The 14,280-nt window shown below is 35.4% G+C and overlaps 1 protein-coding gene across 3 annotated transcripts in view; it reads right to left on the bottom strand.

The window, feature by feature from the left end:
• The window catches only part of LOC128015698 (neuronal growth regulator 1-like), a 109,455-nt gene extending 95,974 nt beyond the window's left edge, over positions 1–13,481 (bottom strand). Inside the window, exon 1 of one of the 3 annotated variants that reach the window (XM_052599749.1) lies at positions 13,115–13,481. In XM_052599749.1, the coding sequence (XP_052455709.1) occupies positions 13,115–13,284 (170 nt within the window). In that variant the 5' untranslated portion in view covers positions 13,285–13,481. The remainder of the gene's footprint in view (positions 1–13,114) is intronic. The other 2 variants (XM_052599750.1, XM_052599752.1) reach the window with 2 other exon arrangements.
• Between the last annotated feature and the right edge of the window lie 799 nt (positions 13,482–14,280).

Genomic DNA, 14,280 nt, shown 5'->3' with positions numbered 1-14,280 from the left:
AGCATAAAATCTTACTTTTAACTTCACTACATTTCATAAAACATATCGTTACTCCCTATAATATATCACGTGCTCTGACACGCAGAAGCTGTGTCTGATTCATCATGAACGAACTGAGTCTTTTCAAAATAAACGTTTAAATCTGATCGCAAATCACACCAAACGATTCGTTTATGAATTCAAATTATCCGATTGCAGCTGTTCTGGAGTCGACCACTCACTGATTCAAATCAACCGTTTAGTGCGAGTCTCCAGAAGTAGATCTTGTGAGCCACGTGCGATGTTGCTAAAAGTAAGTTATTCATTTCGAAATTTAGGATTAATTATTGTCACTGAAAATAATATTTAGGTCAAAATTGTCAGTTGTATGGGAACTAAATCCGTGTGTGTAAATCTGTGTGTGTGTGTGTGTGATGTGATGTTCATAAGATGGTAACTATAGTAATTATAGTAATTATATAAGGCCGGGACTCAATTAAAAAAATTAATCTAATTAATTAGAGGCTTTGTAATTAATTAATCAAAATTAATCGCATTTTAATCGCATATAAATATTTGACCTGAGAACAGTGAGAAGTAATTTTTTTTCACATGGATTTATAGTATACCATTGAATAATGACTGAATACATAAGCTTAAGCAACAAAATATTGTTTATTTTTGTTCAACCAAGTCTAGCAGACCAGTGCAATTTTTGCCATGAAGTGTAGCAATAGCATATTTAGAAACAATTTAGAAATAGTACATTTCAGAAATTCAGGAAGCTTATAGGTGCTGGAACCTTATGTAAAGTGTTTTTTTTTTTAAGTAAAACACAATACTGTCAATTACATTCAGAACATTGGAAACACTGACTATTAGAAAACATCTCTCTGTTGCTTCAGAGGCCATAACATACTAAGTCCAACTCTCAACAACCTTGGCCAAAACAATAAAGAGTTCAACATAAACTGTTGCACCAACAAAATAATACATAGTTCAACATAAAATGTAAAGTCCACGCTAGCTGCTATATGTTTTGCGTTTAGGTGATACTTGAGGCTCGATGTGCTGCTGCGATGATATGCGAACGCTAGTTGGTGCTCCAGTATAATCGGTCCCGCCGAAACTCATCCAGTGAGAAACGTTCCGCGGTGCAAAAATAAGTTTATTTTTAAGTTTTATTTTACTGTAATTAATTAATCTTAGTTAACGCGTTATTTTTTGTTTAATTAATTAATCTCAATTAACGCGTTAAAGTCCCGGCCCTAGTAATTATCAAACTTGGAAGAGATGCACCCCGTTTGGCCAGGGGTGTTTTTACACCACAGACAAGATTTGAGAAGGAAAAAAACATTATGAAAATTATTAAACATTATTAAAAAAAATCGGTGCTAATATAAAATTAAATTAAGTAGCCTATATAAAATTGCAAACATCTATCTTTCAGTACTTTTTTACTTAAGTACATAAAAAATCGAGTACTTTTATACTTTCACTTGAGTAACATTGGAAAAGGAGTACTTTTACTGGAGTAATATTTTACTATACGTATCTGTACTTTTACTCAAGTACTTGATTTGTGTACTTCGTTCACCACTGGATGACACACAATACAAGTCCGTGGGATGAAATCAATGTTGTTTTGGACCACATTGACTTCCATTGTATGGACAAAAAGGGGTGTTCCACAGAAGAAGAAAAAAAGTCTTATAATTTGGAACGACATACAGGTGAGTAAATCATGACAGACTTTTCTTTTTTTGGGTGAACTATCCAATTATCTGATAAATGTATGTAGCATGCAAGCGCTATCCAACTGGCACAATTATACAAGCCTATCCACAATGTGTGAACAATGTCAAGCATTGTGAGTTTGTTCTTCTGGCTAAAACATATTCTCAGCTCAGCACAGCACTTTAATAATTGCAGATTGAGTCCTCTGCTTTTACCACAATTTCATTAATGGCCTTTTAAAACATTTGATTTTAGAATACCAGACACCTTTAAAGCATCAGAGAATTAGCAACAAAGAAAAGTTGGGTGGTCTAAAAGTAAAAAGTAGTGAGTTGGTACAAATTAAACGCCATTGTTCATGTTTGTTGGGTTTTTTTGACAGCTGCAATTAAAACTCTCATGTTCTCGAAGGAAACCAAGCGCTGCCTTCTCTCAAGAGGCAACTACTTTCATTTCATACATAAGCTCACTTCAGCTAATATTGTGCCGTAATGCTAGTCCTCTATAGTTCTGACAAATGGAAAATCTGGCATTATGCGACCTATTAAGCACAAAGCGAGATATGCAAAATATGAAACAATGTTCAGAAGAAATGACGGGCATCTTAGCATCTGACAGTCTGTGATGATGGTGTGGCATTCCCAGTCTGAGCAGGGCCTCCAGTCTGCCAAGAATGGAGAGGCAAGGCGGTTGAGATGATTGATGACACGCCTCCACTGGCCCTCTCTCCCCTGCTGACATGCACTCACAACCCAACACTCTTCATTGCTAATTGGACAACCTTGCAAATTCTTTCTCTTAGACTGTGGTCCACTAAATTAGCCACTGATAACTTCCCAGAATTGGTTCAATTTATGAACATCCAGAACTGTCAAGCTGGTAAGGTGTCACTCATTTTGCAGAGGCTGTTGAATAAACCTGTCAGGCATGCAACTTTTGAGACAAGTTCATTTCTCATTCGTTTTTCATTTTCTTGTTTTGATAAAGCTTGCGGGTGACAGTTCATTTAAAGTCTAGTTAGGTAGAACTTTGCTTGAAATGATGAAATAGATGTTTTTGCACATAATGAGTCCCGAAGGACAAAAATCACATCGCGGCCATAAATGGGGCATAACATCATCTACTTTTTAGCTTGTTTGATTAGTTTGAATCATGTGCTAATTATGTTTTTATCTCAGAAGATCAACACTCTAAAAAGAAAATTCAGGGGACCTACTACCACATCTTGCAAGTTAAAAATGTAAATGTATTAATTAATTAGATGCCTTAGGTTACAAAGTTTATTTTCATGAGTTTTGTTGCCATTATAATCAGTATGTGCATATATTCTGTGTTATTTTATTTATTTAAAGGGGTCATTGGACTGAGAACTCAAAATTCTCTTGATAAATTCTGAAAGAGGTTATTGTACTATTAAAAACATTCTGTAAATTTCACAAGTCAAAACAGCTTATATTGAAGTCAGTCTGACAGGTTGTGGAATGTGCCACTTTGTGATGTACTAGTGTGGCTAATCACCGCCTCTGCAGAAGAAGATCAACACCTGCTTCTGTGTCGCTGCCTGTTTAGCCCCGCCCACCGATTCAAGTATATAGTGTAATAGTGTATAGTGTGGTCCCAACATTAGGAAAGAGTGTTGAACTTTATTTTTAATGTTCGAGACTATTCACTTCACTTTTCAGATTTGTTTCCAAACACGGCACAATTCTATGCAGGATTTTCAGAAAGATTGAAACTACTGTAAAAGACAGTAATGTCACATCACACAAGTGTTTTTTTTTTAATATGTGGTCACGATTGCTTTGTCTGTTATTACAGATCATTTGATATGTACTGAGCATTCATGCATTTTTAATGTAAACCACAGCAGCGTCCATATATGAAGGATGTAGGCTGTCAAACATGTTAGCCAATCATAACAGTGGGCGTTTACTTCCGAGTCAACAATCTGCCACGCCTATTCAAACGTGTTCTGCTGAGTTGGTTTAAAACAGCCTATTGGCCCTACTTCTAAATTGAGATGTTTATGGATGTATACATCTTTATAACATAATTTATAAAGTGGACCTCAGAGAACAGTACGCAAATTTTTTTAAATGAAATTGTCTTGATTACTTAGAAAATTGGGCTTCGGATTTCTAGTTCTCAGCATGCTTTGCATTGGAATGGATACTATCCATTTAATTTACAAAGTAATCTTGCTTGTTTATTATATTTACATGTTAAATAAGAACTCAATTAATTGGAACAACTTAACTTTTTTTGCAAAGGGTTGTTTATTCTACCAATTAAGTCTCTAACTAAAGCTAGTTTGCTGGCTGAACATAATTTTATTATAAGCTGTCATAAATCAAAAAGATTGATGCAAACCAAACATTTATTTAGAGTGCAAGTAATACAGTATGCATTATATACTATATATATACATTCTCATTTCAAACTTAAAAAATAGTTTCTGAAAGATCTAATGTTGTCAACATGATACTGCCCATTGTTTTTCAGACACTAACAAACAGCGAAGTAAAACTGCAACTGCCATCCAGCCGGAAAACTGGGCCTGTTATGTAACTCAAATGTGCTCAATGGGCATTCAAAATGGTGAAAACTACCAGACTCAGTCAGAGTGAAGCCTTGCCAAATTTCTTAGCAGAAGCCTATCAGCACGCAATAAGACATTTAAAATATTTGAAAGCAAAATCTTTTAATCTGTCTAAGAAGTTTGATCTCTTCAGGAACTTTTAGGAGCTTAGTTTGCAGGAAACACACATGATGAGGTTTACACATGACAATGTTTACCTTGAATACACTGGAAATAGATTTGAATAAAAGCAATAAAAACAAAGCCAAATACACAAAATTAATTTGCACTGGACTAACAAGCTATATATGAGAATGTTATGCTTCCAATGGCAGGGAATAAATAAATAAACATGTCAGTACACAATTTGGAAGCTGAAGTATCTATGTTAAATAAATAATCCTCATAAAATATCCCAATTATCTAGATTCTAGAATATTATTTTTATTCATATACAAGTGAAACTGCTGTCAACATTGCCTTACATCAAGCAGTTTTTTGATTTCTTTGTTTGCCAACATAGTGATACGTCACATTAAGTTCTAGGAAGGGGAAAGAAAGCCTAAATGCTATTGATCTGCTTCACTGCTTTATATTCCATACACTAATAATTACCAATGCGGTCCCTCCAATTACTTGGCTCTACTTTGCATTAACAGCCACGTGCAATCCACACACATTGATTCATTATGCAAATGACAGGGACTAATTAAAGGCTTGCTTACATGACTCCATTTAAAAACCTGCAGCCATGGCAATGCACTGCACAAATAAATTGAGACACAGTTTCCTTTTAATGCTGCACAAAGAATATTAGAAGCACTTAAGCCAAATATTAACAAATGGTTCAGATGTTTCTAGTGTTCTCAATGAGGACTTTATTGTACTCATAATAAATTCAATACCATATAGTAGAGCCAATGACAAATAAGTCTTCAATATTAACAGTAAATGTGGCGAAGGCTAATGATAGAATTACTGTTAAAGTGAACGGCACAGGCCCGTGTGCTCTCCAGTTTGAGAGTAGACTGGGTATCTAGCACCTGAGGGACAAAGAAGCTTATCTGGTATCTAGAAAGCCTGCTTCATCAAAAGCCATGAAAATCAGTGACAGGTTGAGGAGAAAGGAGGTTACATATACTTCAAGGCAGTACTGTTTTGTTTTATTTTGTTTGTGTGCTTACTTCAGGTATAATTACTTATAACCATTATCTGATGATAATTATTGTTTTATCTGCATATTTTATCCTGAGATTCATGACCTCGGGCCCATGACCATGACCTTGAAATTGGGCTTCTTTAGGAATATTCTATTAAAATATTGCAATTATACAACTATATTGCCACAGAAAAGAACTGAAAAACCCCCCCCCCATATATTCTATTTGTTATCATCAACAACAAAAAGTGCATTAAGCGTCACCCTATCATGTTTTTTTCAAACTGGGGTTCATAAGTTGATGGAAAGCTTATAATTAATTAAATCATAAAAATGTAAAATAAAAATAAATAAATAAAAATAAAACAATTAATACAATACTTTTTGAACTTATATAATCATAGGTTTTTTATAAAAGGAAAATGTAAAATAAAATAAAATAAGGGTGTAATCAATAAATGACAAATAGTTACTGATATTGTGTTAAACATATTATGTAATCAAAAAATATTTACTTATTTTAAATCTTATTACAAGTACCAGGGGCGTAGCCATCTTTTCAGAAGTGAGGGGGACGTAAATTATATACACACACACACACACACACACATTACAATATAATATAAAACATTACAATAGAACATTTCTGTAACCTATAGCCTACCAGTCAACAGTTTTTGAACAGTAAGATGTTTTATGTTTTTAAAGAAGTCTCTTCTGCTCATCAAGCCATGCATTTATTTGATTCAAAGTACAGCAAAAGTTGTAAAAGTTTTTACTATTTAAAATAACTATTTTCTATTTGAAAATATTTTAAAATGTAATTTATTCCTGTTATCAAAGGTGAATGTTCAGCATCATTACTCCAGTCTAGTGTCAAATCCTTAAGAAATCAAATCATTCTGATATGCTGATTTGCTGATTATCAATATTTAAAACATGAGTACATTTTTTTAAGCATTCTTTGATGAACAGAAGGATCCAAAGATCAGCATTTATGTGAAATAAAAAGCCTTTGCAACATTGTAGAGTATGTCATTCAAAAAATATATTTTTTGGAAAAGAAATGATAGAAATTAATACTTTTATTAGCAAGCTTTAAAATCTCAATAAATAACATTTTGAAATATATTCAAATAGAAAACAGTTATTTTAAATAGTCTAGTAAAAATATTTCAGTTTACTGTTTTGCTGTACTTTGGAACAAATAAATGCAGGCTTTGTGAAGACTTGTCTGGTAGTGGATACTATAGGAATTTAAAAATCTTTAATTTCTAGCTTTTAATTTGCTAGAATAACTGCTTGAAACTAACAAATAATAATATTTTTTATATACTACAAACACTTATTTATCACATAATAAGGCAGAATAGTTTCTACTGTAAAAAATCTATGTCAATTAGTACTGTTTTGTTTATATACTGTATTTATCACCTGCTGGAGATGACTTGAAAAAAACATATATTGTTGCAATCGTATATTAATGTCTTCGTGTTTCCAAAAGTTTCAGTTCTCCTGTCAAAACAACTGCTTTCATATAGCGATAGCTGGACGCTGTTGCCCATATTAGGAGTTTCCTGATTTGACTTTCTGCGCAAGAGCGCGCTCCGGCTTCGATGATGAATGAAAAACACACTGCAGGATTGTTTAGCGCTTCTGGGTTCGAATAAAATATCAGGTAATGCGCAGATTTCCTGTGTCTTTGAGTTTAAATCTATATTTATTCACACCAGCTCGTGAAAACATCTATGCGAACACATTTGAATGAAATTTTTTTTTTTTTTTTTTTTTTTTTTTTTTTTAGGGTAACAAGTAAACCACAATCTTTCATATTTACTGTACATTCCTGCAGTGCTTTAACATAGAATAACATCTTGCCTTCTGGTATTCATGGCTGGTGAATGTCAGATAATGTTATCTTCATGCCTGGCTTTCTAATAGCTTTCTGTATCACCAATAATAACATCCAGGATTCTCTCTATATTTACAAGATACCACACAGAATTTAGACTCCTTGGTGGCCACTTAATATTGAATTTATTCTTGAACAAAATTAAAGAAAAATGTGATAATGTTAACATTATAATGTTAAGATGAACCACAGACATCACATCTGTAGTATAAAATATGTTAAAGGAGTCATATGATGCGATTTCAAATTTTCTTTTTTCTTTGGAGTGTAACATGCTCTTGGTGAATAAAGAAGATCTGTGGAGTTCCAAAGATTAAAGTATTAATTCCAAAGAGATATTCTTTATAAAAGTTGAGACTCGTCCACGCCCTCCTGAAACAGCTCATTCTAACACGCCCCCACATATCCACGTCACTATGTGGGAAGATTTGCATAACGGCACCCAGATGTCCACACAAAGAAAGAATACCTTTTATTCTCCTGTAGTATTGTTGTTGCTGCCGCCATGTTGTATAGACGCTGTGTGTTTCAATGTGGAAGCGAAACTACTTTGTTTGGCGAAATCTTTCGATCCGGTTCCAATTTCGATACCTCAGTTTCGATACAACATCAGCACAAATACATTAAACACAAAACTTTTATTTTTTACCTTAATTAAAACAAATTCTGGTAACACTTCGCACTCAGGATAACATTATTAATACAACTGGTTGTTTTTTTTTGGATAGGGGTGTGCCATTCAGCGGCGGACTGGGACCAAAAAGTTTCCCAGGCTTTCTGGCCCACAGCAGCCCACCACATCATAACGCAAACGCCCCTGTTTTTATGTCATTTATTAATTTTATATTTAAGTAAACAGTTTGGGGATTTTAACCAATAGGGCAACTGATCCTCCGTTGAAAAAAAAAGAACAACAGCTGTTCATTTAGCGACTCCAAGTGAGCGATACATGCTCATCAAGACACAAACATTCTTCTAGAACTCACACTTTGCATTCAGTTAGCAGATCCATACGAGTCATGCAAGAAATAGAAGTTTATAAACTCAAACGATAGCTTTATGTGCTTTACAGATGAACTTGAAGTCTTTATTCATTCGAGATGTTCAATAATAGATAATCGGCTTGGTATAAGTTCATTATCCGATTAGTGAACAGATTATTCTTTTGAGTCAATCTTTTAAAATAATAATTTATTATTTTAGAAACCAGTGTGGAAACCAGTGTTTCACGAACTGGATAGATATGAGGTGCAGGGCTTGCAAAATCGCTATCCTGACGTCCCGGGGCTATGTGTTTTCCAGTCCGATGGGCTATCGTGAATAGTGACGTAAAATTCCTAACTTCACTTGCTTCGCGTTGTTCACTCGCTTGAAGGGGTGAAACGGATCGTAGCCGATCGTTTGCATTTGTTTCTAAATATTGCTGATTCAAGCTTTTTAAACAATTTGTGCGCATTCGGAGCTTGTGCTCACTCATTCAAAGCACGCGCTGTGAGCAGCATTTCAGACAATGTGCGTACAGAGAATGAATTCATCTTTCGAGTATCGTAACTTCTGAATGAACACACACACACAGTTATATCAAAATAATTGTCTCTGCAAGTATTCTCGTAAACACAGTCGGTTATGTTTTAAGTGAACGTATACAGTGGACTGCTGCTTAAAGAAATTCGCTATACTGAATAAATCTTTCTCTCTCTCTCTGTTTTTTAGACGACGTGAAAGGGGGCGTGTTTCAAGATACGTAATAGAGTAGACCAAACTAAACCGGGAGGGAGGGGAAAGCACTCATCCAAACAAATGCTTCATTAACACCGGCTTTGGTTGCAATACTCTTATTGCATATGTTGCACTTCGCTGACTCGGCATCGACTTTAATAAAGTGCAGCCGGAAACGTTTTGAGAAAAAACAACTACAGTTGTATTGTGTGACTGCGAGTATTTTCAGAAATCCTCCCCGTCCCGTCACGACACGTGGTGGTGGACAGCCAATCACGGCGAATTTGGGTCCTTACATGCACGCATGCTACAAGCTCACACGGACACAGTCGTTCGGCAAAAAAAAAAAAAAACGCCGCTTGACTTTTGGAACCGAAATTTGGCACCGAAAGTTAATAATTTTTCGATACTCATAGTATCGAAGTCTTTCGTTCAATATCATAAAGGCATCGGAGTTCGGTACCCAGCCCTAGGCTGGGTATTGATTCAGATGTTCCAGATCGATTCAATTTCGATTCACAAGCTCTCAAATCGTTTCGATTTCGATTCTCGATTCGATTTTCGATTTCGATTCTCGATTCGATTTTAAATTTCGATTCTCGATTCAATTTTCTATACTCGATTCTCGATTCAAGTCAATGAATAAAGATTTAATACAAAAACTATATGTATAAAAAAGAACAGTGAACATAAGTTTACAATTGGGTGATTAATAAAAAGAAATTAAGAGCCACAAACCTGTATATTAAACTTTTTCATTTTAGGTTCACTTGGGTAAATTAAAACAGAACCCATCTCTAATTTTCAAATGATAACAAATATGTTAAATAAATACAATACAATTTTGATGCAAGATGAAAAATGCTTTGTACTTGTTCACAACACTATCGTTGCCGTCTTGCTTACGAAATCTAAAATGCTTCCATAACTCTGAATTTTTATGTGAAGGTGGCATCAACATCGACAAAGCACCTGAAACCGCCATTTTAAGCAGTGAATGAATGAATGACAGGTTCGCCTCTCGCTCCTTGGTAACATCGCACAAGGCATATAAGAGGGTGACATCTAGTGGAGAAGACTAGTAATTAGATTAACGTTAATCTTGCGGTCAATGTTTGCAGAAATAAATATGGAAAAAATAATCGATTCATGGCCTTTGAGAATCGATTTTGAATCGAACACATTTTAAAAAACTATTAATCGAAAATTAATTTTTTTTTACCCAGGCCCAGCCCTAATTTATTATGGGTTTTATGTTTTTGTCTCATCGCTCCGGCTGGACAAGGTCTCACAATATGTTAAGAGGCATAACATTTCTGTCACACGCTTAAGGTATTCAGCCTATCACAACGCACTGGATAGCTGACCAATCACAGCACACCTCACTTTTCAGAGAGGTGAGCCTTGTGAAAATCGACGCGTTTCAGAAGGCGGGGCATAGAGGAGAAACAAAAATGTACAGTATGTGGGAAATAATGTGTTTTTTAACCTTAAACCACATAAACACATTTCATTACATCAAATACACAAAAATAATGTTCTTTTTAGCAGAATCATACCCTTTAATATATTACACCCAAATTGCAAATATTTAACGTGGGCTTATTGGCACAAAGTCAAGAACCATTATAGTTCATGCTCTTCAGCTCAAGAGATCAACAACGCCAAGGATAAAGAAAGAATAGATAAGAAGTGATTAACATTTTAAATCATAAACATTCTCTTCAATACCTACATGCTTAAATGTGTGATCATTTTGTGTTGAGTACAGCACGATTTCACAAATAAAGCAAAATACAAGACGAGCTAATATATATATATATATATATATATATATATATATATATATATATATATATATATATTCGACCACATCCATTTATTATTTTAGAGAGCACAGCACTATAGTTAAAGTGTTGGTGTAGTTAATAATACAACAGAAGAGATGAAACAGAGGAGAAAACCTCACATTAACCTCCTTCTGATTAATCAGCACTGACAGTAAGAGGTGTGGCATGAGAAGAAAAAAAGCAGGTTCCCACCCATGTCTCCATAAAACGATGCCGCTGGTGAGGAACATGTTTAAAGTATTGGCTCGAAGCATTCACAGACCAAAACTGACACTCTCTGGTCATCTGGGACACTCATGACAGCCCTTTTCACAGTGCAAAGTAGCCTCCCATTACAGTTTTTGAGATACAATAATGTTGTCATATTGAAATTACTTCAATAAGTAACTTCATTTCTGAAAATGTAACAACAATATGAAAAAAACATTATATGGTGTATTTTAGCCTATGTGGGTATATGAAAAAATCTAAGATAACAATCGAGGCTTTCTAGGGAAAAAAAACAGCAAGGAGCATAACTGAAGTCTGAATAGTCTGCTAAATATAACCAAATGGTATAAATTGACTGTCACTTAAGCCGAGCAAACAATTTTGTGGCAAAAATGGGTGAACAAAGGGTGATGGATCATAATTATTTAGGTCTATTAGGTCACGAATCGGACTTAATCAGTCTGAGCAGTTTATGAGTCACTGACTATTTAAACTATGAAATTTGTCATGAACACGTCTAATTCGTCAGCTGACAGTTTGTCTTCATAAATAAAACTTTCTTTTAAAGCAGGCAGAGATGTAATGAACTTAATGAATGTAATTTAAAAAAACACAATTAATTAGGTTTTAAATTCGAAATCACTTAGTTATTTGGCTTTACAGTTTGTTTTCATAAATAATACTTTATTTTAAAGCATGCAGAGATGTAATAAACTTTATGAATGTAATTTAATAAAACACAATTAATTTGGTTTTCAATTCTAAATCACTTAATTATTTGGCTACAACATACTGCACTAGAATATGTGACACTACAATAAACATATACGGGAATAACAAAATAAGAAAACAAGAGCAAAAGAATTGCTAAATGGGTTTTTGAACTGGTTCTTTAACACGAACTGCTCGAAAGAACCGACTCGATGAAATGAGTCGAGCTTCCCACCATAGCGGTCCTGTGCTAAAATATGTTTAGAAATGAAAAGGGGGATAAACCTTGTTTGGATCAGGTCTAAAAGAAGAAAAATTTAGGCTCCTCGGGATGAAACAAGACAATATTGGAAATTTTGAAGGAAAAAATGAAATGTATATGTCCTGTGCTAAAATATATTTAGAAATGAAAAGGGGGACAAGCTAAATTGGCAAGAGGGGTCAAATATTTAAAATGTCATATAATGTTTTAAATTGTTTTGCCAGTACATCTTTTATGGAATTTAATATATAAACGTTGTTTGGATCAGGTCTAAAAAAAGAAAAATATAGGCTCCCCGGGATGAAATAAGACAATATCTGAAATTGTGAAGAAAAAAATGAATAGGGAGAATTTGGGAGTATAACATCTAGCAGCAAACGGCAAGAATGGACTAGTGAGACTTAAAAATAAAATTAAAACTAAAACTAAGCATCAGACACTTGCATACCGCCAGACACACCCATGAAAAAAAGGGGTTCAATAAACGCGGATGGGTTGTAATTTTGTTATAACATGACTCTAGTTCCACATTAATCCCGCACATAATCGTGAGCAACTTTTCTATCTATTGATATTTTCATTTTTTTTCAGGACTCATACATTCGTTGGGCTCTTTCTGACGGTGGGAATCATGAATGACTTCATTGTAATTGTGCAAAGTGTTCCGCTTGGCGGGGTTTACAAAAGTCTACCCCCTTCCTCAGCTCCTTATGAAACCCCATATAGAGACCCCTTATCTGGACCCTAGACTTTAAAAATGTATAACAGAGTCAGTTCATCTCCAAAACTCGAAAATACGTCGGTAAAATCAGCATGGTCCCAAACTGTTCTGGTCTATATGGGAATCAGCAGGGCTTGTGACCCAAATAAAAGTGACGGGTCGGCACTGGGGGATCTGCCGCGCGTTGTTTACAAAACGGAGAGCAGAGCGACTGATGCAGGTGCCAGCCGAGTTTAGTTTCAACACTTCTACAGTGACTTGAGTCTCCTACGTTACCTGAGCAGCGCGGTGTCTCCCTGTCTGCTGACCACACTCTCGCTGGACGCATAGTCCACAGTTTGTCCAGCGGGCAAACACGACGGTAAAAAGCAGCAAAGACTGAGAATTATAGCGGTGAGCCACTGACCGGAGACGCACGCATCCTGCACTGCAATCATTATGTCCATCACCGCCGAGTGGAGCACGATCCGCGCCCTTATCAAAAATAAAAATATAAATATCTGGAAGAAAATATAATAATCCTCTTCGAAAACCCCGAGAAATGGCGTTCCGTGTAGTATCCCAGATTTGTTTTGATCGGAACCTGACCGCGGGAGGAAGCCGACTCTCCAGTGGCTTGCACACCATCTAGTGACTAGTGAGGAAACGGGAGCAGAGCTAGCAGCAGACAACCCCCCGGCTCTGATCCTGTTGCCATGCGGCCGTTTCCCAGGCAACCTGCTCCCTGTAGCTCGTGATGGAGCAGTTAAGCGGGTGCTTATTCTTGCCACGGCAATACTATTTAAATGAGTGAGTTTTGACCACCCGGGGTTTAGCGCCCTGCAACCTCAAGGCGTCCTTCTGCAAACACGCTATTGCGTGTGACGTCTCTAAAAAAACTAAAAACAAAAAAAACAAAACCTTAGATTAAAGATGAAAAGAGCAAAATGTAAAATGACATAGGTCAGGTCTTGTTTGTGTCATTGGTGGCCCATGCAGCTATGCAATAGGCTGCTATTTGTTCTGAGAAGTTACTGCAGGAGGGATGTCCCCGTCCATTTTTAGACTCAGTAGCTTAAAAGATTTCTTAGTTCTCTTAGTCTAAGTATTTTTGTGTGTTGTTTATCATACCAAAGTAAGCAAAATTGTCTTTAAGATTAAACATATTATTAACAATATTACATAACACCATATAGTCAGCAGATACAGTAGCTACATAGACATGAAATACTGATCTGACTTTGAATAAAAAAATCTGCATGCATATCTTATATTTTCTGCTAAAATAGTCCAAACAATATGAAACAACTGGCCTTGCAACCACATGCAAAACTGCAACTTTAGCTACAGTAGGCCTAATATTAATACTGAAGTCCTCTTCATTTTCGCAGCTATTGACAGTGGCATGTGTATGAAACAAGAGAGTGAGTCCGGTCTCATGAGAAATCGGGGCCGCTTAAAAT

Source organism: Carassius gibelio, chromosome A6, assembly GCF_023724105.1.
Source record: "Carassius gibelio isolate Cgi1373 ecotype wild population from Czech Republic chromosome A6, carGib1.2-hapl.c, whole genome shotgun sequence".
NCBI lineage: Eukaryota > Metazoa > Chordata > Actinopteri > Cypriniformes > Cyprinidae > Carassius > Carassius gibelio.
The sequence above is the reverse complement of the archived record's forward strand: the minus strand, read 5'-3'. Positions and strand labels throughout refer to the sequence as shown.